Source organism: Rhipicephalus microplus, chromosome 2 (genome assembly GCF_043290135.1).
Source record: "Rhipicephalus microplus isolate Deutch F79 chromosome 2, USDA_Rmic, whole genome shotgun sequence".
In the NCBI taxonomy this organism is placed as follows: domain Eukaryota; kingdom Metazoa; phylum Arthropoda; class Arachnida; order Ixodida; family Ixodidae; genus Rhipicephalus; species Rhipicephalus microplus.
The window spans coordinates 300392379-300419234 of NC_134701.1; the positions used below are offsets into that span (position 1 = coordinate 300392379).

At 48.2% G+C, this 26856-nt stretch overlaps 1 protein-coding gene across 5 annotated transcripts in view; it reads right to left on the bottom strand.

The window, feature by feature from the left end:
• The window catches only part of tweek (transmembrane protein KIAA1109 homolog tweek), a 1194469-nt gene that overhangs the window by 822038 nt on the left and 345575 nt on the right, over positions 1-26856 (bottom strand). For all 5 annotated transcript variants that reach the window (XM_075882507.1, XM_075882492.1, XM_075882501.1 and 2 more), the window contains 3 exons: positions 23614-23732; positions 15632-15950; positions 5587-5688 (listed from right to left, as the gene is read on the bottom strand). In XM_075882507.1, coding sequence (XP_075738622.1) covers positions 5587-5688; positions 15632-15950; positions 23614-23732 — 540 coding nt within the window. The remainder of the gene's footprint in view (positions 1-5586; positions 5689-15631; positions 15951-23613; positions 23733-26856) is intronic.

Genomic DNA, 26856 nt, shown 5'->3' on the forward strand with positions numbered 1-26856 from the left:
GTGTTGTCCCACTTGCAGAAGCACTCAGTGCCCTTGTGGGACAGCCGAACGACATTCACCCTCGCGAAAGGCGCGCCCCAGTCGTCGGGCGCCGCGAGGTTGACTGTCAGATGGGCAAGCCGAATGAGACGTGCTCGTTTCGTCCAGCTTCCAGGGCTCAGTGTTCGTGTGAATCTTGGTCGAGACTTTCTCCTACAAACCGGTACCGCAGTGGACATTGCGAATGGAGGCTATCGCGATGGACCTTTTTCCGAGCTAAAGCCGTTCATCAGCCCACTGGCGCTTTCTGTTGCCTGTGCAGTTGAAGCGTCGAAACCGTGTGACATGCAAACTTCGGGGGCAGGCCCCTGCGCTATGCACTCGTCGGCTCAAAATCCCCATCGGGATCGAGCGGCACGACACGAAGAGGCTCCGCATCCTTTGATCATCTGTGCGACTCAATTGGATGATACACAGAAGGCTCGTCTGTCGGCATTGTTACGCCAATACGATGAGCTCTTCACCGATCAACCCGGCTGTACCGATTTCGTGAGCCATTCGATCGAAACTGGCGACGCCCTTCCTTTCAAGTGTAACCCCAGGCCCGTCAGCCAGGCCAAGAGGCAGGAACTTGACGGCTTGCTGGACGAGATGCTCTCAGCTGGCATTGTTCGCCGTTCGGCCAGCACCTGGGTGTCTCCAATCGTGCTGGCACCTAAGAAAGATGGCAGTCATCACCTGTGCGTTGACTACCACCGTCTCAATGGAGTGACTTGTAAGGATGCCTATCCGCTCCCCACGATTGGCTCCATCGTAGGATACCTCAGCACTGCGCGGTATTTTACCACATTAGATGCCTGCAAAGGTTACCTTAAGGTCCGAATGAATGAGCGTGATCGGTGCAAGACCGCGTTCACGTCCCACAGAGGGTTAATTTGAGTTCTCTCGTATGCCCTTCGATCTTTGCAATGCTCCTGCGAATTTTCAGACTCGTTGACCGCGTCCTTGGGGAAGCGAAGTTGTCTTACTGCATGTGCTACCCCGACGACATCTTGATTTATTCACAAACTTTTGAAGAGCACTTGACCCACATGGCCGATCTGCCCAAGAGGGTGAGAGCCGCCGGGATGACGTTAAATCCCGCAAAGGCCTAACTAGCGCAAACCCAAGTTCAGTTACTTGACTTCACAATGGGCAAAGGCTCCATTGCGCCAGATTGGGAGAAACTTTGAGCAATCCTCGATTTCCCCGCGCCCAAGGACTTACGCGGCCTGCGCCGCTTTCTCGGAACGGCCAATTTTTACCGGTCGTTCCTTCCGTCCTGTGCCTGAGTTCAGGCGCACTTGACCAAGCTCTTGGGTAAGTCAGCTGAGTGGCGATGGGGACCTGAGCAGCAAGAGGCATTTTGCCGTCTGTCTAGCGCCCTTGCGGAGATGGCGCAGCTCAAACTTCCCGACCTGGCCAGACCGTTTGTTGTCCAGACTGACGCAAGCGATCTGGGATTAGGAGCAGTTCTCCTACAGGAATACGATGGTGTGTTGCAGCTATTGGCCTTTGCAAGCCGCTCATTGATACCCACGGAAAGGAATTATTCCGTGATCGAGGGGGAGTGTCTCGCCATCGTGTTTCCACTGCGGAAGTTTGATGTCTACTTGGATAGGATGAAATTTGAGGTGCAAACAGATCACAGCGCGCTTAGCTGGCTGATGCGGCTCTGTGAGCCTGATGGCAGGCTAGTGCACTGGGCTTTTGTAATACAGCATTATAACTTTTCAGTGCAGTATCGTAAGGGGAGCACTAACATTGTAGCTGACGAGCCATCTCGTGCCCCAGTGTCTACTAGGAGCCTGGATCCCGGTGCGACAACCGCGAGCGATGCCTTTGCGCAAGCGAGCGACGCTGGCAAAACGGCAGCGGAGCCGCCGTGCAGAGAAAAGGGTGAGTGCGCCGACGAGTACACCCTTTCCATGGGCCAGGCAAGCAGTGCCCCACAAAGAGGGCGAGAGGGGAAGCGGAAGGGAAGTGAACCCATGACTTCAACGCGAGTGGATGCGATGGCTGCAGTCCTGAGTGGGAATGATACCAGGCTCCCCTTTGGGAGAGTGCGAATTGCTTTCAGCAGACAAGAGTTACTGAAGGATGTGGGGATCTGAGGCGCGCCTGCGACCATTTCGCGGGCATTCCGCCGCACGGCCACACCCTTTTGCTTTTCCTGCTCTGATAACGACGCGTGGCGATAGATGGCGCCACGTGCGGGCACGGCACGCGGTAATGTGCGTGCCGAGGGAGCGCTCTCTTCTTCGTGGTCGGTGCCGGGTAAGCACGTGTTTTCCTTCGTCCGCGTCCCCTTTGGAAATCGAGAACTGTAGCCTGCCCGGGGTGGCCTTGGGCACCCCGGCAGGCGTGTTTACGTGAGTGCTGGCTTCGGTAGCGTACGCTAAGCCCAGAGCGGTGCCTAGTGCTTGAAGTGGTCGTACTACAACGAGCTGCACTTGCCGTAGGCCTACGCGTACGAGGTTTGCCCAGCACTCGCGACCAGGCCCATTGGCCATCAAGAGAGTGCGCAGCATAGCCGCGAGAGACCTTTTCCTGACCAGCGTGTCAAAGCTCGCCATTGCCAGCTGCGACGTGCTCGCGGTTTTCCCCTTTTTGTGAACGTCCACGTGCGGACGCCTTTGCTACCCGCGTCCCGGGAGCGGACGTTGTACTGTTGTTCGGCGTGCCGCCAGAGGCAATAAAGTGTTCTGTAGCGGCCCTGTGGCTCGCTAAGCGTGAACCGGCGGTGATCGTCCGCTGCAGTTAGTAGGGGATCACCATACTGGCCCAACGCGGTATCAAAGGCTCATTAAGCCTTTGGTTAGTCTTAGCGAGCCAGTTCGCCTGCGCGATTCGGGCTCGTCGCAACATGTCTGCTTCGTGGCATGCCGCGTTGCGCAAAGAGGCCACCGCCTCTATCAACGGACGCCCTTCGGCGCTCGCCTGTGTCGTCACCCCTTTTCGTGGTGAATACACTCCTACGTGGTAGCTGACGCGCTATCTCATGCCCCTGTTGTCTGCCGAGAACCTGGATTTCGGTGCGACGGCCGCTCGCCGTGCCTTAGCACATGCAAGCGTCGGGGGCGAAAAAGCGGCGAAAAGAGGGAGTCCCCATGAGGACGACCTTGGCTGCTATCCAGGTAAGCGGCCACTGCGTAGCGGCCGAGCGGGGGGAACTTTCCGAAGGCCACCGTGCCGAGAGCGAACCCGTGACGCTGTGCACGCGGCGGTTGCTGCGGTCCTGAGTGGGCGCGATACCAGACTCCCCCATTTGGGAGAATGGGAGTTGCTTTCGATAGCGAAGAGCTACTGAAGGCTCAGCAGAGTGATCCGTTTCGAGTCTCGGAGGGACGGAGCGCCGTATACGCTGCTTGCTTTGCGGCGGGCGCCGTTAAACCGTCTTGAGAGGCGCGGAGCGCCGTTACGCTGCTTGTTCTGCGGCGGGCGCGATTAGGGGGCTGAAACAGCGTGTGTCGCTGAGTCCCCGGCGGATTCATTTTTCTGGACCATGACGGGCTCCTGCTGAACTATATAGCCACTGACGACAAGTCCATCGACCCGTTAAGGTGGTTATGCCCAAAAGTCTGAGAGCCGCACTGTTGCGAGCCTCTGAAGACGAGCCCATTGCCGGTCACCTGAGTGGCTCTAAAGTTTTTGCGAAACTGAGCAAGGTTGTGACTTGGCTTGGCATGAAGCGTGACATTGTTCGCTATTGCCGTTCCTGCCACGTCTGTCAAACGGTAAAATCAAGGGGTGGCAAGCCGCCCGGCTTGATGAAACCGATTGTCAGTGAGCGTCCATGGCAAGTAGCCACCTGCGATCTAATGGGGCCGTTCCTCAGGAGTAAGCAGGGGTTCATACATCTGATGGTAGTTGTTGATCATTTTTTCAAATGGGTGGAACTGTTTCCACTGCGGAAAGTGACAGCGCGAGCGGTGCTAGAGAGGCAACAGGAAGTGTTTTGTCGGTTCGGCTTTCCGAAAAGATTGATCACGGACAATGCATCATATTTCACCGCTCGGGTGTTTGGTGATACGTGCCGTTCCCTAGGAATAGATCACTGCACCACTTCGCCCTACCATCCCCGGTCCAATTTGACGGAGCGAACCAATCGTACGCTCAAACCGATGTTGGCGGCCTTTGCCGAAAGTCAAAGGGACTGGGCAGACCATTTGAGTGAACTTGCGTTTGCAATCCGAACCTCCGAGAGTCGCTCTACTGGTTTCTCTCCCGCCTTCCTTAATTTCGGAAGGGAGTTGGCAAATCCGGTGACCAGTGTCAAGCAATGCCAGCTCGGAGACGAGGAAGAACCGGCAGACTGTTCTGCTTACGCTTCCACAGTTCGAACAGGCTTTGTGGAGCTCTCAGTAGAGCGAGGCAGAGTTTGGCATCGGCCAGGGCCGTGCAAAAGGCCCAGTACGACGGAAAACGTCGCCACCTTTCATTTAAGGTAGGTTACCTCGTCCTGAAGTGCAACCACACTCTTAGCGACGCGAGCAAGGGTTTCTCAACTTCGCTCGCTCCAAAGTTGCTTGGTCCGTACCGAGTGGAGAAAGCTTGGACTCCACTCGATACTTGCTGAAAGACCCGCTTTCGGGAAAACTCAGCCGTGCCCACATCGCAGACCTGAAAGCCTTTGTGTCAAGGTCTGACGAGCCTGAGCCAGCGCCCAGTGGCTCTTCGCGCAAGCAACGTAGGCCTAACTAGCGTGCGCTCGTTCGCACGCTAGTTTTGTCCACTGACCCGGTTTCACTATTCCTGACAAGAATAATACCTTTTCTCACTGAGGGAGGGAAAACCCGTTCCACACGCCAGGAAAGGGGCAATCGTGAGCGCCGGCTATGGGAGTGTTCCCGCAACTAGGCTTTCGCGCTGCCAAAAAAGAGAAAGGGAGGCTGGCTGCGCGTGCTACCCCCCACGTTTATGCTCTCCAAGTTGAGTGGTAGGTAGAGAAAGCATGAGAGAGAGAAAATAAAAAGGAAAGCCGTTCCGCAAGTTAGAGATTGTGCAGTCCGAACCCTCTCGCTTTTACCTTTTTTTGAGCGTTTTCAGTTATGGCGGAGGCATGGTGCCGCGTGGAGGTCACCGAGTGCTGCGAGTGCTAAAGTGCACCTTCCAACACGCGGGTGGAGTCGCGCTACCACGGAGATTGAGGGGGAAGGGCTGAGTGCCTCCCCCCTTCCCCAACGCACCTTGCAGCTCGCGCAACGTTCGATATATTCAAAGGTGGGTAAAAATACCGTTCGATATAAATGTGTGAATTTCTATACGTTTTACAAAAGAATTTCAAGAAGATAACTTGCGAGTTCGATGTACCCAAAAGTTTTATACATCTGGGTTCAATAAACCATGTTTGACTGTAGGTTTTTTACAAGAATGCCACCTCTTTGACAAAAACAACTCTTTCCTGAGGACTCAATCCAAAAACAAGCCACCAGAGTAGAGGCCTACATCAGAAAGAATGCTGTAGTCGTGAGAACTTGACAAATGCAGTGTGACCTTCAAAGCATCGTGTATTAGAAAATGCTCAAAATGTCAGTGAATACACAAAAAGTGTAATGCCAGACATACCTGATACTGTGACAAATGGGCTGCATAACACGCCATCAGAAGTGGAGACTCAGCTATTGGACGATCCATTTGATGATGCAGGTTCACAAGTGTCACATCCTCCTGTAGAAGTGAAGCACCACTTTTCTTCAGTGCGTGTCAGAGAGCTGTTCATGACTTATAGATAAGATTCTTGATTTAGCTATGCTTGCATGAGAGCTCATATTTGTGCTGACAGAAATACAGTGACTTTAATAAAAAGAACACAAAATCAAAGATTTTTAGAAGACTCAAGTCACAGCAGGGTTTGTACAGGTTTCCAAAGCAAAAATTCAAGGATATTCAAGGACTTTCCAGGACCTGTTGCAAGTTTTTCAAGCACTCAAAGCGACATGCTAAGTCGAAACTTTTGTTTTCAAAATTTTGAAAAATGACCAATTTTAGCACTTACAATAAATATATGAATATCATAAGTACGTATAAAAAAAAGAGCATAGTCTTAATAACTTCTCGCACCCTCTCCCACACTCTCCATAGGTAGAGGGCACGATACAAGTCGGAAAATTGCGCGCTGATGGTCTTCAATGCACATGTGTAGTCAGGCCTTGAAGGGGTCGCACCACAATATTTGTAGCTTGTGCGATCTTTGCTGCAATCTTTATTATAGCTCCAATAAGCACGATACATGCACCAAGATTCATTTATTTTTGCTACATAATTTGTTGCCTTTTTGATATGGACAATTTTCAGCTCCTGTTTGTGGGGACCGAGTTCCTGTTTGGGGGGACTTAGTCACGTGATCACAAAGCTTTGCACACGTCATGCTGAGTATGGTAAGCTCTCGCACGCATGTAGCACACAAGCCCCTGCAAAAAAAACTCGCTGCTATCTGCAGCAGCCGGGATGCATTGACGGTATGTACAAAGCGGAAATCCGGAGGTCACTCACCTGACTACAGATCTGGTGTAAGGTCACTAGAACTTTCGTTGCCCTTCCTATAGAGCTACCTCAGTGTTGGATGCGCTCGGGATGGGCCGCGATTAGGAGAATGAGAATTTAGGTACACTTGGGGAAGTGACCTAAAATATATTCTTAAACCCACACGGTGCCTGCTATAGCCTTGAAATTTGATGGCACCACCCCATCAAGAGTGTCAGCATGTGCACCGTTGACACTCGCAGCACGTTGCTCAACAACCAAGAAGTAACAACTGTGACAGTGGTTAACAACTTACACTCATCCTGTGGATCCATTTGCGTTCTTTTCTAGCACCCTTCTTGGTTTCTTTAAGCAGCAAGCTTCCAGAGTCGAGCTTTGACACTTGTTCACCAGCACTCGTCTTGTGCGCTTCTTTTTTTTTGTGCGTCCTTCATGCTTCAGCGGCGCGTTGCATATATGGGGTTGCTTGCCATTCTTCGTGTGATGTTCTAATTTCTTGCTATCACATTCACTGCTTTACTCTTGCCACAAACTGGCTTTTTTTCCACATGCACTTTCGCAAAATGGGATCATGTGCACCTACGCTGCATTACTGCTTCAGAAATGGGGAGTTTGACAGGTTGACACACCAATGTACCACATTTAAGAGGTCCCGATGTCGATGTAAGAGTGTACTGCTCAGGATATTCAAGGATTTTCAAGGATGCCAAGAAATTCCAGGATTTTCGAGGGCCTTGAAAATGCATTTTTCAAACTCAAGGCTCCTCAAGAATTTCAAGGGTCTTCAAGGATTTCAAAGACTTGTACGAACCCTGCACAATTTTCCTTAGTCTACAAACAGACCAAATACATATGCAGTCAAACCTGACCATATAAAAAAAACTCGGGTAATTATCTCTTACAATAAACTATTTTCAAACACAGCAATGCCTTAAGGTCAATGCACAGGAAAGTTTACAGTCACATCAAACAAAAATAGCCTGAACACTCAACATATCAAACAGTGGGCCACCTGAAACATGTTACTTTTCTGCAGTCCTAAGGAATGGGACCCCTGTCGGAGAGCGAGCGGTGTGATTAGCAAAGTGCTGGGTGGACTGAGTAGGAGGCATCGCTTTCTGAAGCTCTTTGATTCTCCAGGCTTTACCTTTATTAACATGATGAAAGAAAATAAGCCGCTGTTTGTATCTGAGCGTGGTCTAGCAACTGTGGCCCAATTGTCAAGCATAAAAAAAGCGTCCGATAATAAACCAGGGTTCTTATCGCCTTGTCAGTCTCCGGCTCTCTGTCGTCAGTTGAAGCATAGTGTGAGAAGTGGCTCGCCGACGATAGGCGCTGCGCGCGCAGTTGCGCAGTGTTCTCATCGTCTAGGGTTGCCCGAGCTGCCGATACGAAAGCACTTCCGCCCCCCGACCAACTCGTCCTCTCGGATAACGCCGCCAAAAATTGGAAAAGGTTCAAGCAGCGCATCCAGCTGTACTTCAAGGCGAGGGGCAAAGACAGCAAGACGAGTGCGGAAAAAGCTGCTGTATTCCTACACGTGGCTGGCAATGAGCCGATAGAAGTGTACAACACATTTCAGCAGTCTCAAGCAGAACAGGAACATTATGACGTCATCGTCAAAACCTTTGAGGAGTACTGCATGCCACAGCGCAATTAAACGTATGTTTTCCGTTCCTGCCTGCAGTAGCAAGAAGAAACACTCGAGCAGTTCCTCAGAGACGTACAAATAGCAGCACAGATGTGCAACTCTGGAGACCTGAGGAATTTAATGGTACGTGACTAACTCATCTGTGGGATGAAGGATAAGAAGCTCAGGTCATGCCTCCAAAGAGAAAAAGATTTGAGCCTATCCAAGGCTACAGATTTTTGCAAAGCAGCTGAGCTTGCAGTCAACTAAGAACAACTGTGGGACAAGGAAGAAAACACAACGAAGGCCTGTGTCGTGGAGAAACGTAACCGACTTAAAGCTCGAAAACAGTCAACTCGTTCATGCATCTACTGCAATAGGTTCCACCCACCTAGGAAATACTTAGCCTGAAAAAAGACATGTGGAACCATTTTGCTGTTTTCTACAGAGCGCAAAAGGTTAATGAAGTAGAGCGTGAAGCACGCGAGAAGCAAGAAGACTGTGAGCAGGACTTCCAAATTCTGGCCGTGCAAATAAGTGGCGTGAAAAGTACGGTGGGTCAAGACTGGACAATTCATGGAAAGGTGGGCACGAAAACGGTGATGTTCAAAGTCGACACTCGTGCGCAGGCAAACTTGCTGCCTCACTCGCTTTTCGTAAGGCTAATAAGAGCTGCGAAGGTGCGCCCAAGCAAGACAACGCTGACAAGCTACCAAACAAACGTGACTGAGCATTTTGGCACAGCATCGTTGCCACTGCGTGTGGGCAACAAGGAGCAGCAGATTACGTTTTTTATAGTCAAGAAAGGCAAGCAAGCATTGTTGGGGCCGTCATCCTGCGAGTTGATCAGCATAGCCAAGCGCGCCCACGCCGTCTCAAGTCAGCCAGGTGTGGGAGAGCAAATAACAGACGAATTTCCGCAGTTGTTCACGGAACTTGGCTGTGTAAAGCGTCATTACCGGATCACAATAAAAGACGGAGCCAAGCCAGTACCTGTGCCAGCAAAGTGTGTGCCCCACGCGAGGCAAGCTTCTCTGCGTGAGGAAATGGAACGCATGGAAACCGAAGGCATCATCGTGTAGATAGAGGAACCGCCAGAATGGGCAAGTCCACTGGTCATCGTCGAAAAGAAGGGCGGAGGAATTCGAGTCTGCATGGATCCGCGGCATATAAACGAAAACATAATGCGAGCGGTACGAGCTTTCTAGAAGGGAAAGCATCGAGGCAGAGTTAGAGGGAGCTAGATGGTTCAGCTAGCTGGATGCAAATCAAGGGTTTTATCACATACAGCTGGACGACACATCATCAAGAATTTGCACAATCAGCACCCATACGGGCGATACAGATTTTTGATAGGAATGGGCGAATATTCGGTGTTGCGAATATTCGATCGAATTCTGCCCTATTCGTTATTCGCTTCGATACGAATTCAGGTATTCGGTATTTTTGAATTATTCGGCACTTTCGAATAGGCCGCAAAAGCCACGGACAGCCGGTACAAATACAAATCTCTGAGGCTATGCTTTACACGTCATGGCTGCCATACATCTGTTAATCTCCAAGGCCATGCATTGAGGAGCCGGAAATACGTCATCGCTGCTATGTTCACGGTAACCTTCACCCAAAAGCTCATTGCATAAGCCGCCCCTCACTGCTGTACACCGTCCAGTTGACCGTTACGTCGGCTCCGAGTAAACCTCTCTCGTAGATGTAACAATCCCCGCATTGCTGTAGACATAATTTTTTTTTTTGCTTTCTTTCTTTCTTTGTGTTCCTCGAGCTTCAGCCGCGCTTACACATGTTGGCTTATCTCGCCCTCGGTAACCGCTGCCTCCACAGTTGAAGATGGTGTCGACCGCGCCCGTGTCCTGTAAGCGCGTGCACACGAATCCGATATGGGACTTTTTCTTGAAAGTGCCTGCTGGAGGCGAAGCGCAGTGCAAGACGTGCGAAGTTGTTTTGAAGACACCTACTGGTACCACGATGACGCTTGTCACCCACTTGAGGAGACACCCAGGCAAGTACAAAGAATACTCAGAATTGCATCAGCTTTACAGTTTTCCGAAAAAGAAAAGTGAACCAAAAGGGCTGTCATCGGAGCTGACCGTGACCAGCTTGTTTAAGCCTACACTTCAGCCGTCATCGGTAAAAGCACAACAGATGACTAAGAAGATTGCAGCGTTCATTGCCTGCGGCCTGCAGCCATACAGCGTGGTCGAGGAAACGAGCTTCATCGAGACGATGCGATGTGCAATTGCAGAGTACGTCGTTCCGTCGCGGAAGACCTTTTCACGAACGGTCATTCTGAATTTTACGCGGCCAAAAAAAATGAACTGAAGAAGCACATTAGGGCCGTACTTGATGACGGTGGTGCTGAGTGCTTCACTTTAACAACGGATGGGTGGACATCGAGGGCCGGCGACAGCTACGTGTGTGTTACGGCCCACATGATGGATCGCGACTTTAGGCAGCACGCTTATGCCCTCGCCTGCAAACCAATGCCGCAGGAGCATACTGGAGAAAATATAGTTCAGTTTCTCCGAGACGTGATTGAAGAGTGGGTCTGCCCGACAACATCCCGACTTTTGTCATTACCGACAGCGGCAAGAACTTCGTATCAGCTGTTGCCAAATCCAACTGGTCAGGACTCCTCTGCTTTGCTCATACCCAGCAGCTGCGCATAAATGACGCCAAAAGAGAAGTGGCAAGATTTTCCCAGCTTTGTGCGAAGTGTCGATCAATTGTAGGTCGCTACAAAAGAAGCGCACGTGCACGTGCAGGGCTTATGGACATACAAAAGGACATGCACATGGCCCAGCATGAAGTGATTCAAGACGTTCCCACACGCTGAAACAGCGAGTATGCCATGATGGAGAGACTCGTCGAACTTCGTGCCCCAATTTCAGTTGAACTTTGCAATTCGGATGTGGACAACTTAAGCTCCAGAGAATGGAAATTAATGGCTGCGGCTGTAAAAGTGTTGCAGCCTCTGGACCAAGCAACGACAGAGCTGTGCGTGAACCGCTATCCCACACTTTCCCAAGTGATACCTCTCGTGCATTGTGCGCAAGTGGTGCTACATAAGCATGCGTATCAAAGCGAGGAAGCAGCATCGTTTGCAAGGAGCCTTCTGCGCAGTCTTGCCACAAGGTTCCCTGGCTTAAAAATGGCAAATGTGCCGGCAAATGCAATGCTAGTTGACCCTCACTACAAAGACATTTGCTACACTGAAGACAGTCAAAAAAAGTGGGCAAATGCCACACTTGCAGCTGCAGCAAATGAGCTAATGCCAGCCCAAAACGAATGTTCCCAGGCACCTGTCTGCCCAGCTATGGAGAAGCCCCCAGCTAACACTCTTTGGAGTGTTTTTTCTTCATTAACCTCTAATGTACTGCAAGACAATGCGCACGAAAGTGTCCCTTCTCAAGTGGCAGAATACTTGGGTGCCCCTGTGCAGCCGACTGTACCCAGCACTGGCCAAGGTGGCATAAAAGTACCTCTCAATTCCTGCCACACAGGCAAGGAGTGAGAGGCTGTTTCCAACAGCAGGGAATGTTGTCAGCAGCCGGTGGGAACTACTGCTCCCAGACCATGTGGAGCAGTTGGTATTTTTGCATGAAAACTTGCGAGTGCAGTAAAAAAAAGTGAGATTTGTGAATAAAATTCAATTATTTACAATTTTCAATTTCACAAAATGCTGTGCCTACATGAGTTCTAATTCCTTTAAAAAATTGTGTAAATTAGTCAGGCCATAAAAAAATGCTAATTTTTTTTTATAATATGTCATGTACACTATTCGAACTATTCAATTCGAAATTATTTGACCAAATCATTATTCGCTTCGAATTCGCTTCGAACGTCAAATCCACTATTCGCCCATCTTTAATTTTTGAGATTATCATTCAGTCTAAGCTCTGCTTCGGAAGTACTTTAAAAGGAAATCAGCAACGCATTAGACAGAATTTTTGGTGTACGAGTCTACATAGATGATGTGCTAATGTGGGGAACTACCAAGGCAGAGCCCGACAAGCGCTTGAGGACAGCATTGGCAGCGATAAGTTCAGCTAGTTTCACACTTAACGCGAAGAAATGTATATTTGACTCGTCAGAAATCAAATTTTTTGGAAACATAACTTCAAGTGAAGGAATCAAGCCGGACGAAGAACTCGTGAAATATGTTGCCAGTACGCCAACCCCCACATCAAAGCAGAAAGTAAGAAGAATGTTAGGCACGGTGAATTACTTTGGAAATTGCATTCCTTGTTTGTCTGAAAAAACCGCCGCATTGCGCAGTTTAATGTGCGAGAATGTGTGTTTTGAATGAATCGGCATTCACCAGAAAGAGTGGGAAATTATTTGCACGTTGCTAACGTCAGCACCCGTCCTGGCAGTGTTCGACCCACACAAAGTAATCAAGACTAGCATCGATGCCTCCAGCAGTGCCCTGGGAGCTGCACTTATGCAATACCACCATAAGGGCTGGCGGCCAGTGACGTATGCATGACGTGTGCTCACAAAGACCAAAAGCAGATATGCGCAGATAGAAAAGGAGGCACTGGGAATCACGTTTGGATGTGAAAAATTCACAGAGTTTATAATTGGAACAAAAATAACAGTAGAGACTGACCATCAGCCTTTACTAGCGGTAGCGAAAAAGGAACTCTGTGAAATGCCTCCTCGTCTGCAGCAATGTTTTTTGCATCTAATGCGTTTTGAATTTACCTTGCAGTTTGTCCCAGGAAAGAAACTACTGCTGGCCGATGCACTCTCTCGGATCCCTGTTCAAGACAACATCAAGAAAAACGAAGATGAGGACGTCAACGTACATGCTGCCCAAGCCCTGTCAAGCCTTGTGAGTGACAAGATAAAAGCAATGTTGCAGGCAGCAACGCAGCAAGAGGAAAAGCTGAGGCAAGTCATGACATACCTAGAACAAAGTGAAATGATTGGTCCATTCACGGCAGTGAAATCGGAGCTGTCTTATGTGGATGGAATAATAATGAAAAGCAGCAAAGTGGTCATTCCAAGGCAATTGCACAGAGATATGCTGGGACGCCTGCATGAGGGGCATCTTGGCCTCAACAAAATGAAAGCAAGAGCACGGCTTCTTATGTATTGGCCGGGCATGCAGAAACAAATTGAAGTGTTACATGCGATGTGCAGCATGTGCTGCCAGTTTGCTTATCGCCAACTGTCAGAGCCAGTAATCAGCAGCCCTGCCCCAAGCTTTTAGTGGGAAAGGGTCGGAATAGATCTTTGCGAACACTCCGGGACATCATACTTGGTCGCGTACGACGCATATTTGAATTATCCGGAAGTGGAGCGCCTAGTGCAGACATCGAGTGAAAGTGTCAGAAGGAAACTTGAAATAATATTTGCAAGACACAGCATCCCGCTGGAGATACACACCAATGGGGGTCCGCAATTCACCTCCAGTGCTTTTCGTAATTTTTCACGAGTGTGTGATTTCTCACATGTGATTTCCAGTCCCAGGTTTCCAAGAGCGAAAGGTCTGGTGGAAAAAGGGGTTCAGGTGGTCAAACGCCTCCTGAAGAAGATGAAGAGTGCCAGGGAGGCGTTTTGGGGGGCTCTCCTAAATTATCGTCTGTTACCCCTAGAGGGCGGCATAAACCCCGCTGAAATGCTGATGGAGAGGCGGCTCCGCGGACGCCTACCAGACTTCCCTATTCAACCTGCAGCAGAGGTGAAGAAGCACATGCAGAAACCCAGAGCTGGCACCTCGCTCTTAATATCGGACAGGGGAAATACTGTGCGCATTTTGGACGACGCCGAGTGGATTGTCAAAGCCGCCATAGCCACCATTCAGGAAAACGTCGATCCTCGGTCTTACGTGCTTAGGACCGAAGAGGGGCACACCCTAAGACGAAACAGGCAGCACATCCGCAAAACAGGTGAAAGGGTCATGCTGCGTGACACAGAAGAGGAGTACGAGGACAACTGTCAAGAGCGGGATGCAGGAAAACCACAGCCAACAGAGGTCTACCCTCCCCCAAGCAGTGTCTTCCAGTCAGGCTCAACAGGAGCAAGCAGGGTGGACCGTCCAGAGATTGGCGAAGACGCAGTGCAACCAAGCGGTGTCATCCTGCCACGCTCAACCAGAGAAAGCAGGGATAACCATGCAGAAATAACGCCAGCAGCCGAAAATGCCACGCCATCAACCGCTGTTCACCATCCAACTATGATGCGGGCCATGGCCCCCGAGCAAGCTGGAAACCACCTCAATAACCAAGGAGCAATGGACAGGTGCAATGATACAGGACAGTGTGTTAGAGAATCGACCCGCAACAAGCGCCCGCCAGCGCCGCTTTCATACGCAAAGGACTTTCAACAAATTATGTAGCTGTGACTGTTTTTTTTATTAATCATATTTTGTTCTATTTGCTGTTTAATTGTTTATTTTTCCCTAAGGAGGGATGATGTATCAGAATGTGGTCCAGCAACTGTAGCCGGTTTGTCAAGCATAAAAAGAGTGTGGAACTATGGGCGGTCATGTACAAACAAGGTATGGACACAGTGAGACAATCTATGGTTGTCTAATCTAACGTGCACCTGGATACAAGTACACGACCACCTTGCATTTCATATTGGCTACTTCTCAACAGTATTTGCTTTATGATTGGTGAAGTTGTAGATCGGCGATGGGGTGTAGTGGAAAGTTTCCAAGGATGGAGTAGTGGGCAGTTGGCAAAGGTGGAACTATAGGCGGTCTCTCTCTCTCTCTCTCTCTCTCTCTCTCACACACACACACACACACACACACACACACACACACACACACACACACACATGCACGCACGCATGCATATACGCACACGCGTGCACACGCACACACACACACACACACACACAAGGAATGAACAGACCCATGCCTTTAGGAGCTTCGCCTCTAAAAGAAACTTCTCAGACCTGGTAAGGTTTGAGCCCACTTCTTCATGGTCCAAAGACAATTGTTATAGATACTGGGTCATAAAACAACCCTTGCACAACATGCACTTATTGGACGCATGTGATTGCGATGTACCGACAATGTGACCAAAGGAAACATCCTGTATACACACGATACGCACACGATACGCAGCGCTGTATCGTGTGCGCTTGCACAAGGCACTACGAAAGTGATGACCACGATATGACACTTCCAGTACATGTCATGCACGGCGGCACCAGCAGCAGCACTTGCAATGTTGCTTGTGCCCAAGTGCAGCCATGATAGTGTTACATGATTTAGGCAAATGAGCCGGTGCAATGGGCCACAGCCACACCCGTGTGCTATCGTACCATTCAACTGCATCCATGAATGGCCACATCATCATGTGGTCCTAGCCTGACAAATGAGGAAACAACAAATAAATCCCCTGTGAGAACTACGGCCAAGCCTTAGGAGCAATATAGTGAAAATATCAACAGCTCCACGCTTTTCGTAATGTAGCACTGGTTCAGACACTATAAAAACTTCTACACACGTTTGATTCCTACCTGTGATGAGACAGCTGAGAGAAAAGATGTGCTTGACACAGAGTTGGAATCAGCATCAGCGTCCTGCTCTTTGGCATAGCGTCGTCGGTCGAGACTGGAGCTGGCCGAAGAAGAGCCTCGCACACAAAATGAGCGTCGCCTGCGGTCTTGATCCCCATCATCTTGTAAGCGCCCCGCAGCCATGCCGTCTTCGTCGGCAGAGAAGAATGCCTCTGAGGAGTGGGTAGAGTCTGTGGACACGGCACGCCGCACAGCCGAGCCATTGCTACGCCTACGATCGGTCATGTCATCAGCTACTTCTCGAGAACGGCTGTCAGGCCTGCAAACCACAATCGCTTAGCCTTTTTTTACCACCACTCAGAATTTTTTACAAGAAATGTGGATTTTCTTTTAAATTTAAAAATAGTTTATTCACTGCAAACTAGCAAACGTACTGTGCAGCACATTCACCATAAGGCACAGAAGAACACAATTGAAAAGAACACCAACTGCCAAATGCTTCATTTTCATGCTTTTTAAAGCTTACATAAGGACAGGTTACACAGAATTTGTTGCTGGGCTAGCTGGTGCATAGCTATAATACAGGAAAGTGGCACAACAGAGGAATAAGATGACGATGAGGGAACAAGTACTTGTGCACTTGTACAGTCGAATCTTGATAATTCAAACTCGAAGGGGCCCAAAAATTTGTTCGAAATAAAATAAGTACGAATTAATGAAATTAATGAAAGCAAAGTAAACGGAGGGCTCCCTATGCAGTGACGCATGTGCATTGAGCTAACACACGAAGGGGAAGTTTCAGATGACTTACATTTACTCACAAATCCCAAGACATCCATCATTATTTGAAGTAATCGGTGATGCGCATCTGCACACGTTTGCCTTGCAGCGAGTAAATCAATTTCGCATGCAGCTTGCAAAGCATGCCTACTTCGGCTTCAGCATTCTCCTGGCAAGACAAGTTGCACAGCAATGTCCAGCACCACAACACTCTCAAAAGACGACAACGACTGCATTTTCGCTACTACTCTCTGTGCTAAAGCTGCAGCATGGCCAGCATGTGACGAGAAAGGAGGAGAGTCCCCGCGCGGAGAGAAGCAGATCGGCATTTGAAAGAGAACCAACACTTCACGGCAGCGCTTTTTTTTTTTCGTGTTCTCTTTGCGTGCGTCGTTGAAAGGAGAAGGGTTACGTGGCAGGGACGGGAAAGAGGGAAGTGTGGCACCCGTGCATGAGGGAGAGCTACACTCCACGACAGCTTTCTTTTTTTTTTTCCTCTCTTTTTAAGCGCAGCGTAGGAAGGAAAAGGGTCTTCACGTGGCAGGGGCAGAAAAGGGAGAAGCGTGGCACAGGCGCGTCGCAGATCGGCATTCGAGAAAGAGAAAACATTCTACCGCAGCCTTTTCTTTCCTTTTCTTTCCTTTTCCTTTCCTTCGCGCGCAGCATTGCGGTGTCAGAGGTGCCGCCGCAGGATTCACATAGCTGTGACGGGACCTCATTGGATACACATAGCTTTGACGGGACCTCATTGTGAGTTCGAATCAACAGGAAGTTCAAATTAAGCATGTTCAAATTAATGAGATTCGATTGTACTTGTTACCTCATCTTCATTTTCATCTCGCGCTGCACCACTTTCCTGCATTATGACAAGTTGCAACAGGGGATATTCAAAATGTGGAGTGCCATCTGTCAACAGTGTTGCAAGCACTGCCCACTACTTTACTTAAGTGAAAAAATGAAATCGTTTACATATTGTAGCATCTCCTGTGCTAGCTGCTGGTTTCTTTGTTTTAGAATGAATTCTCGATTCTTTGTTCATGACTTCAGCAGCGAGGGAGCCATGTCAATGCCAGGAACTAAACTCACTTTAATCAGATCTACTGCTTATTTGAATGAAGATAGAAAAAGTACTGACACGAACTAGTCTTTAAAAGATTGACATTGCACTTTCGTTCAGAAAGGGCTGGTGCACACAAGAGAGCTTTAAGGGGGAGCGGAGATCACAAGTGAAATTCCAAATTTTTTGCAGTAAAACAATCAAGTTCACTATTTTCATTAAGATATCTCAGTAGCTTTGGCTTTACAAGTTGTTACTTGCACCATCATTAAACCGAACTAACAGAAAGACGAGGGAGAAAAAAAAAACATGGTAGAAGCCTACAAAGACAAAGGAATGGATCGTTCAAAGACCTTGACCAAATATTTTTATTACCGAGACTTTTTACATTGAGCTTTACACTCATGCTTGCATATTACAGTCTTTTTTGTCATGTCATATTAGCTAAAGAGTAAACAAATGATACCTGTGTCACACGGGTGCAAAAATTTTTTTACGTAAGCAATTTTTTACGAAGCTGAAAGATATACAACGAAGAGGAATTGCGGCGAAAACACACATAAAAAAGTAAGTTATAAAAAAGTAATGAAAATAAAACGGTGTATCTTGATATACAAATACAGACATGTTGTGTTGCTCGTTTTTTAAATGAATTCTTGATATACAAATACAGACTTGTTGTGTTGCTCGTTTCTTAAATAAATTTAGGAATGACAGATGAAGAAACCTCAATGTGAAGGTTTGTTGCACCAGTTAAGGAAGCATTCATCTTCCCACACTCCAAGTGTCCACCTCCAACCATTGCAGACGCTGCTTTTTCCGTATGCCTGCTCGACGTTCAGACTACTGGAATGCCGAGCACAGACACGACTGCCGAGCATGCTCTTCCATATAGTGAAAAATGGCACACGTGAGTCCGAGCATAACGATTTGATATTCCCAATGTATTCTATAATCAGAAATTCCCCTCAGCAGTGTAGAGGCTACAGGGTCGCTTAGCCAATATTAACTCTTTCGTAACCACGCGAGAATGGTTGTTTTTCATATGTCTCAGGAAGATCGTTTTTGACAGTCTGAAAACTACTCCAGTAAGAATTGTAGCATACCAAACTTTACAAATGAAATGCTCTTTTCAAAAAATATATGTTCTAGAGGAACAAAAATCATTTAGAATGAATAAAAATGTCAAAAGTGTAAACTTCTTCATCACCAGCTGGTAAACAGTGGAATAAAAACACTATATATACAGAAATATTCATAACAAATAAAATTCAGAATATACATTTTGTAGATAAATGACCCAGGAACAGTATAAAAATAATTAATGTTGTACAAAATGTTTCTCTTCACATAGAAAAAGAAAATCGGAACCGAGATGCTGCATCATTGCTCATGCCACGCAATGAAGCTTTGCATGGTTTTTCGTGAGACACAAGTGTACTCGTACACTCTTCTCGGTAAATTTTCGTTGCCTTGTGATAAGAGTATCCTGGTAGTCCAATATAGATGAATAGCCGTGATGTAAATAATCCCTCTATAAATGAAATGCCCAACGAACTTCGCTATTTCATCTAGCAACAGTTCTTTCCATGAGCCACCTCACTCCACATAGATTGGCATTCTAATATATGCATGCAAGCATATTTCTTTTTAGCATTATGGATATCGTTACAAAAAAAGGACAATATCACGCACAGTTCTGAAATGTATTGCACTGCTCCGTAGACAGGGCCAAGATGTGCTCTGGGAGCCTTCTTGCCGTTAGGAGAAGCTCTGCAGCCAGTGCCACCACATTACGCACTAGCAAAGTGTGGACCACGCACGTAACCTGAGTGACTATACAACTATGCACAAAGGTCATAAGCTATATGCACTTGCGGCTGAGGAGATTACTTGAGGATGTGAAAAAAAAAATCCATGAACAGCTACAGATGTCTCAGGCTGACACAAAACATCGTCGCCATAAAGCTTCAAGCTGAGGTGCTGTCATCCGAAAAATCTCAGCTCATTCTCACTCAATTCAGGTGGGGTCACAAGACAGTTTCAAGCAGTGCATGTGTTTTGCAGTGCCGATGCGCGCCCATGCGTGCGTGACAACCACGTGATAGGAGAGACAAGTGACACTAGATGTGACCCTGTATCTGATATATAACGGTACAAGCAAAACAAAAGTGGCTGGGAACTGGCTGTGAGCACCAACTGCACACTTTAAACATACGGCGGACCTTGGGAAATATGTTTTTTATGGAATTAATGCCGGCTAATCAATAGAGCAACAGCTCTATTGATTAGCCGGCATAAATTTTTGACAATATTACTGCTCAACTCGGTCAAATTGCGAAGCCAACACATCAATTCAATAGTTGGCTTGCAAAGTTTCTGTCAAGGATCTGTGCGGGCAACTCTTTTTCGAAAAAAAGTCTTCTTGCTTAAAAGAGTTTTTAGTGCTCATGTGGGTATAAGTATGAGATAGTCAAGGAAAATCACAGGAATGTCATTGCATAGCTTTTTTACGATGGAATACAATGTGAAAGAGCTCAAGAATATCCATCAAGCAGCAGTTCCTCTGCAGGAAACACAGTTGGATCAAAATGCAGTTTTGAGAAACCTGGCACTAAAGTTGAACAGCCACAACAAATCAATCCAGACGCCCTAGGTTTGATATGTTTAGCACTTCTACTTGTATGGGTCCTCTTAAGTACTCACTGTTTCACTTTTTTAAACAATGCGCACTTTATTTTTGTCCTTTTTCTCAGCTATATGGAAGGTGGGAGCAACAGGTCTGATCCCCACTGACTTGCATATTTTAATGTAGTCACGCTAACTCCACAGGTTGTAGCATGCAACTGCTTAATGTATTGCTGTCCACTACAGCAAACAATGAATGTGCTGTGTCAGTTAGGGCCAAGACACTGGTGGCACAGGAGTAATATATCCGCGTGCTGTACCACAATGGATGCTAGCATGCTGATGCTTACGTCCTGTTGCGCTCTCCCTTGCCTGACGACAATGCAGATTGCTCAGGGTCTCACCTTGCGGTTTCTTCCATTGATGTTCATACCATCGCTACCAACCAGCGCAACGATCAGTGGATTGCCTCACTGATAGACTTGCTTACCGATGGACCGGCAACACTATCTACTCACACATTGTGTCGTCAAGCCCACCATTTCGCCATTTGCGTCGACGTCCTCCACCAACGCGATTACAACAGTGGTGGCCACCAGTGGCTACTAGTCATACCCTGAAGTCTTTGCTCTGACATATGCGAGTCGTTTCACTCTGATCTGCAATGTACGCACCTCTTAGTATTGAAGACTTATCACCGCATTCGCCAACAGTGCTTTTGGCGAGGGATACACCGCTACGTGCAGAAATTCATTTACTCCTGCATAAATTATCAGTGACGCAAAGGAACGCAACTGCTGTCGCCAACAGGTTTGCTCTCTCTATCTTTCCCTGACCCATCGTTTGGGCGCATTGGCATCGATTTGTAGGGGCCACTTCTGCTAACATCAACTGGTAGCTGCTAGGCCATCGTCGCTGTAAACCACCTCATGCGATACGCCAAAACTGCCACCCTACCTGCGGCTACAGCGTACGATGTGGCCTCCTTCCTGCTCTAAGGATTTAAGCTGCTTCACAGTCTACCCCAGGAACTGCTCAGTGATCATGGCCATGTCTTTTTTTCGGAAGTCCTCGAAGCCATTCTGTAAAAGTGCAATGTTCTTCACCTCAAAACTGCTGCCACCCACACGCGAAAGGCTTCACTGAAAGCTTCAACCGTATGCTCGGCAACATGCTCTCCATGTACATCGCTGCCGACCACACTAATTGGGATGCCATACTGCTAATCGTCACCTACGCCTATACCACTGCCCCTCAGACCACTACTGATTTTTCAACTTTCGTCTTATATGGAAGGCATCCAACGCACACAATCAACACAATACTTCCATACAAGCTGGATCCATTTGAGTCTTTGCCACCCCATTGTCGTCGTCATGGTCATCAACACCCACAAGTGATGATAAAAACAGTGAAGAATATGAGATAGCAGCGATTCATGGTGTGACGAATCATTTTTGGTTCGATGCTCTTCTGAACAGTAATTCTGAAATCGATGCCGGACCAAGCAGCGACGCGGCAGCTGAAGACGCATACTTGGGCCACGCTGGCTAGTGAGATACCGAAAAGCTGCATGCGTACTACTTGTTCGCAATGACCGTAGATTCAAATAATCACATTTGCTCTCACGACTTCCTGACAAATCACCTGAAATGGCACAATGAAAATGCAGGATTTACATGAATGTACCAAGCAGAACAAAGCAAGTGGAGCTGTTTGAAATTCCACTTGCATCAGATAGTAGTATGTAAACTCTTATTCACCGGTTAAGGCTAGGCACCGCGTACACAAAACATTTTTTGCACAAAATCGGCAGAGCTGAAACTCTCGAATGCGAACGTGGATTTATATATGGAGACGTATGTCACCTTCTCATAGACTGTCCACATCATGCCACGCCGAGACGTCGTCTCAAATAAGAACTGTTGGCATTAGACCGCAGATCGTTTAGCATGAATAAACTTCTGGGCCCATGGCCAACTGGAGTTTTACAGACCTATGCTCTAAACGTGTTAACACGCTTCTTACAAGACAGCGGAATTGCTGAAAAGTACTAAGAAATAACGAACTTTCATTTGTATAACACACATACTTATTATTTGCAGTACCATATGACAACCATCATATGTGTGTGCTGACCTGAATGACGTATCGACTGCTTTGTACACACAAATGAATACATCTTCATAAGAACCAGCATGTGCTCTGCTGTTTTGTGCTGGTTAGATCGAATATTAAGGAGGGACATTATGAGATTTCACTTGTTGACTTTTTAACATTTTCTTATCATTGTGTTGTGATATGTACGTATGTGTTTTTGCATATGCATGCTCGGGTGTTCTATTTTCTATGCACTGTTTCGTATGTTTTCTTTTAGGATACATGTTCAACTTTCACTCAAGGCCTAAGGAGTAGCCGGCGCCATACTTGCGCACCAACATCTCCTTATATATCATATCAATTAAAAAAGTAAAAAACACATATCTTTGGGAGGCACCCTAAACACAGTACAATGTCCGCTCTTGCGACACAGCGAGAAAAGGGCTCCCGCACGCGGACACACACCAAAAGGAGAAACTGTGAGCATGTCACAGCTGGCAATGGCGAGCTTTGACAGGCCACTTGGGAAAAGGTCTCTAGTGGGTATGGTTCGCACTCCCATGATGACCACTGGGCCTCGTCGCAAGAGCTAGGGAAAATGTTGTTTGTGTAAGGCTCCGGCAAGTGCGGCTTAGAGTAATACGACTATACACAAGCGCTAGGCACGGCTCTTTAGCTTATCACATGGCACTGGAGCTAGCACAATGGTAAAAACTACGGCCAAGGATGCCAAGGAAACCAGGCAGGCTATAAAAAGCTTTTTTCACAATCTGGCGATTCTCAAAGTAGATGCAGATGAAAATAAACATGTGCTTATATACCGTGTGCTGTTCGAGAAGACAGAAAAGATTCCCGGTGCGCACGTGACTCGGTCTCCCAGACTCTCAAGGCTCGAGACCATGTGCCGAAAAGTGGCATCAAGCAAATCGAGAGAGTTGGCAAACAGCCAATCTTGACATCGAATACATCAGTGGCACGTTAAAATTTTTAACAAGGAGCCCCCATGTTGATTTTGAAATGTCCATGTAAGGCAGCATTGCAAACAGTAGAAAAGGGTTTTCGCGCACCCAAAACTAAGACTTCTTTTCACGTCTGGATTAAATTGGATGATGCACAAAGTACAGGTGGTCAATGCTACCTCCATTTCTGGTTAAAATTAGCACAAGTGAAACAATGCTGAAGCCAGTCAGAATTTTTGGCCTGGCATGGCTCAATTTCAATCAGTTTTCACAGTTGTGGCTCAGTTTGGCATAAAATAGGCTAGTGAATCATATTGGTGCAGCTGGCAAGGCTACTGCACACCTGTGTAAGTTTTAAAGCACTGCATTTCAATATATCCACATGTACAGACCACCAATATGCAGCAAACCTTGTTAACTTGAGAGCAGACTACCATGTGGGAAAAAAAAAAACGTACCCATCATATGCAGAAGCAGAGCGGGCAAAGCTAACAGCAGCAGACTGACGATGTGCTGGGCTGCTGTGCTGGCGGTATGAAGTCTGGCGAGACTCTTCTTCTCCCTGCCCTGCGTCACCCTGACCAAGAAAAATAAAAGCAAAAACAGGTGATTTTTCAAGCATCCTTAGAGCTTGCAAGTGCTACCACCACTAGAGCTCAATACATGGCATGCCACCAGATGGCTAGCTTAAAATGGCGCACAATTAGAGTGTTCAAGAGCACCCACCTATCCACCCATCCATCAAGGGCGTAGATCTGGGTGGTGTCGTGATCACACCATTACCTTGAAATTAGCCAAAATGAGTATGGGAGGGTCCGATAGCTTGAGAAATATGACTCGCTGGTCATGTGTCAGTGATGTGCAAATGAATGTAGTCAAGGCAAAGTTCAAATTTTGAGAAAAAACTGTATTGTGCTAAGTTACAGGTGAATCGGCAGTGGTTACACGTATAAGGAAACTGGACTCGGTGCAGGAGCTCAATCGGCTACGTCCGACGCCACTCGCGTCTCGGCTCGCTCTGCGATGCGTTGCTCTGCGGTCCCGGCTCGAATCTCGGCTCGTTCTCCTCTCTCTGGCGATGCGTTGCTATGCGGTCCCCGGCTCGAAGGCTCACTTTTGTTTTTGAATGTTCGTTGAACCAATGGGCAACCGCGCCGAGTGGACGCGCTCAGGGCTCGGGAGTCCACGTTAACGCAGTGCAGCGTTTCACGTGCAAGCACGGAGACGCTGCCGGAGAATTCAGCTGTGCGAACTCGAGTGCCGCTGACACGGCCCTCCCGAAAATTGCGCCTGTCCTCAGACGTGCGTGTCGTTAGATGGCGATGGTTCCGTAACTTCTAGGAGCGGCTCCTTATATCTACGAAGCTGCTCCACGTTGACGATTTCTGGTTGATCATGCCCGGTGTGTGGGGTACTCTTTGGATCTCGGCCCTGTTTCCTCCGACGAGGGCCGTTATCTCGAACGGACTTTCATAGCGAGTATCTAATGTGCCTCGAGCGCTCAACTCAAGCAGAACGAGGTCCCCCGTTATGAACCTCGGAGTTTGCCGCTTCTTGTCGTATCGGACCGTTGTTTTGCGCTGACTCTGCAGTAGCCTCTCTCTTGTCTCCGCACGTCCCCTTGCCAAGTCGTGCAGTCTATGAGACTCGTCGATGTTTCCCTCGACTGAGGCGAGGTTGAGCTCTCCTGACAGTTTTGGGTCGTAGCCGTGCATGAGTCGAAATGGGGTGTGGCCACTGTGACGTTGCTTCGTGGCGTTGATTGCTAGCGTTGCTCGGAGTAGTTCCTTCTGCCATTTGTCCTTGTTGTTTAGCATTTTGCGTAGCACCTGTTTCAATCTTCCCACCATTCGCTCAATCAGTCCGTTTGATTGTGGCCAGTACGGTGGGGAGTTCTGATGAGCAATTCCCAGTCTGAGATGCAATTGGTTGGTTTTCTTGTTCCCGAATCCCTTGGCTTGGTCCGTAAAATTGACGCTGGGAACTCCAAATCGCGGAATCCACCGGTTTGTCATGAAGTCAAGGTAGTGCGTCGACGAAGTGCTCGGTACGGTCACGGCGTCCATGTATCTCGTGGCGTGGTCGATACACACGAGGATGTGGTCTCCCTTCTCGTTTAGCGGACCCATGTGATCCAGGGATATCACCGCGTTTAGCTCAGTAGGAATATCGCGTGGGATGAGGCAACCTTCATTCCGTGTCGTGCGGGCGTTGATAGTCTGGCACGTGTGGCAGGAGTCAACATACTCGCGGATGTCTTTTCTCATCGATGGCCGCCAGTACTTTCGCTGGATCAGGTCTCTTGTCTTCTCGACGCCTAGGTGGTCGTTGTTGTGGAAAACGATCATCACACTGCTTCGGAGGGCAGCGGGAATGATCACCCTCCGACGGACCCGTCCTCCCTCGAGAGATTTCTTCACCAGTATGTCGTTTTCGATCTCGTAGTCTGAAGATTTGTGCTTGGCCTCCTCCCGAAATCTTTTGCAATTAGTATCCCTCTCCTGAAACTCGCGTAGGCGACTGTGTTTGCTGACCACTACTGCGTAGCAGTGGAGGTCTCGGGTCGAAACGCCCTGGTCGAAAGCCTCTGCAGATTCCGACTGCCTCGAGAGTGCGTCAGCAGCGGAGTTCTGGCTTCCTGGCTTGTGCTTGACGTCGAAGGTGTACTCTGCTAAGTCGAGCGTCCACCTTTGCAAATCTGCGGTTGCTGGCTCCCTTCTGGACGAGGTATGACAAGCTGAAGTTGTCCGTGAACACTGTAAAACGAAGGCCTCCTCTCAGGTAGACCATAAACTTCTCAGTGATCGCTCAGTGGAGCGCCATGCACTCGAGCATATTAGAGTGTAGACCACGATCGTGCTCGTTTAGGATCTGCTTGTGTACTCTATGATTCGCTCCTTTCCGTCTTGAGTTTGAGAAAGCACCGCACCCAGCCCGGTTTGCGAAGCGTCGACGTGAACGTTAGTCGGGCAGTCTGGGCGGAAGTTCGTCAAAATCGGCGGGTTCTTCAAGGCGTGTTTTATGGCGTTGACGGTTGCTTCGTGAGCGTCAGTCCATACGAAAAGAACGCCTTCGCCAGAAGGTGCCGTAGCTTGTGCGTGACCTTTGCAAACTCCGGTATGAACTTTCGGTAGTGGTTACCGAACTGCAGGAAGGAGTACAGCTTCTTTGCGTTGCGATGCGGTTCGAACTTCTCGACAGCGGCAACTCTGGATTCGTCCAGTGTTCGTCCTTCGGCGAAGATCACGTAACCCAGGAAAGATACTTTGTCTTGAATCAACTGGCATTTCCGGAGATCCATCTTCAAGCCGTTGATCACGACTCTCGTGAGTGCTTCGTTACGCAAATCCAAAGCCTTCCTCACTGTTGTGGCTCCCTGCCCGACATCGTCCATGTACGTAGCTGTCCTAGGTAACCCATCGAACGTGCGAAGCATGACTCTTTGCATGGTCTGAGGGGCCTTGCAAAACCCAAAGGCCATTCGAAGGTATTTGTACTTTCCGTCTGGAGTGACGAATGCGGTCTTGTGTACGTCGTCCGACTTCATTCGTATAGTCAGAAATGCCGTCTTCACGTCCAATGCAGTGAAGTAAGTGAAGTAAGCCGATCCGTCGCGCATGACATCGTCAATAACGTCTTCCATGACAGGCATTGGATAAGAAGGGTTGATGGTGTTCTCGTTGAGCTTGCGATAGTCGTGT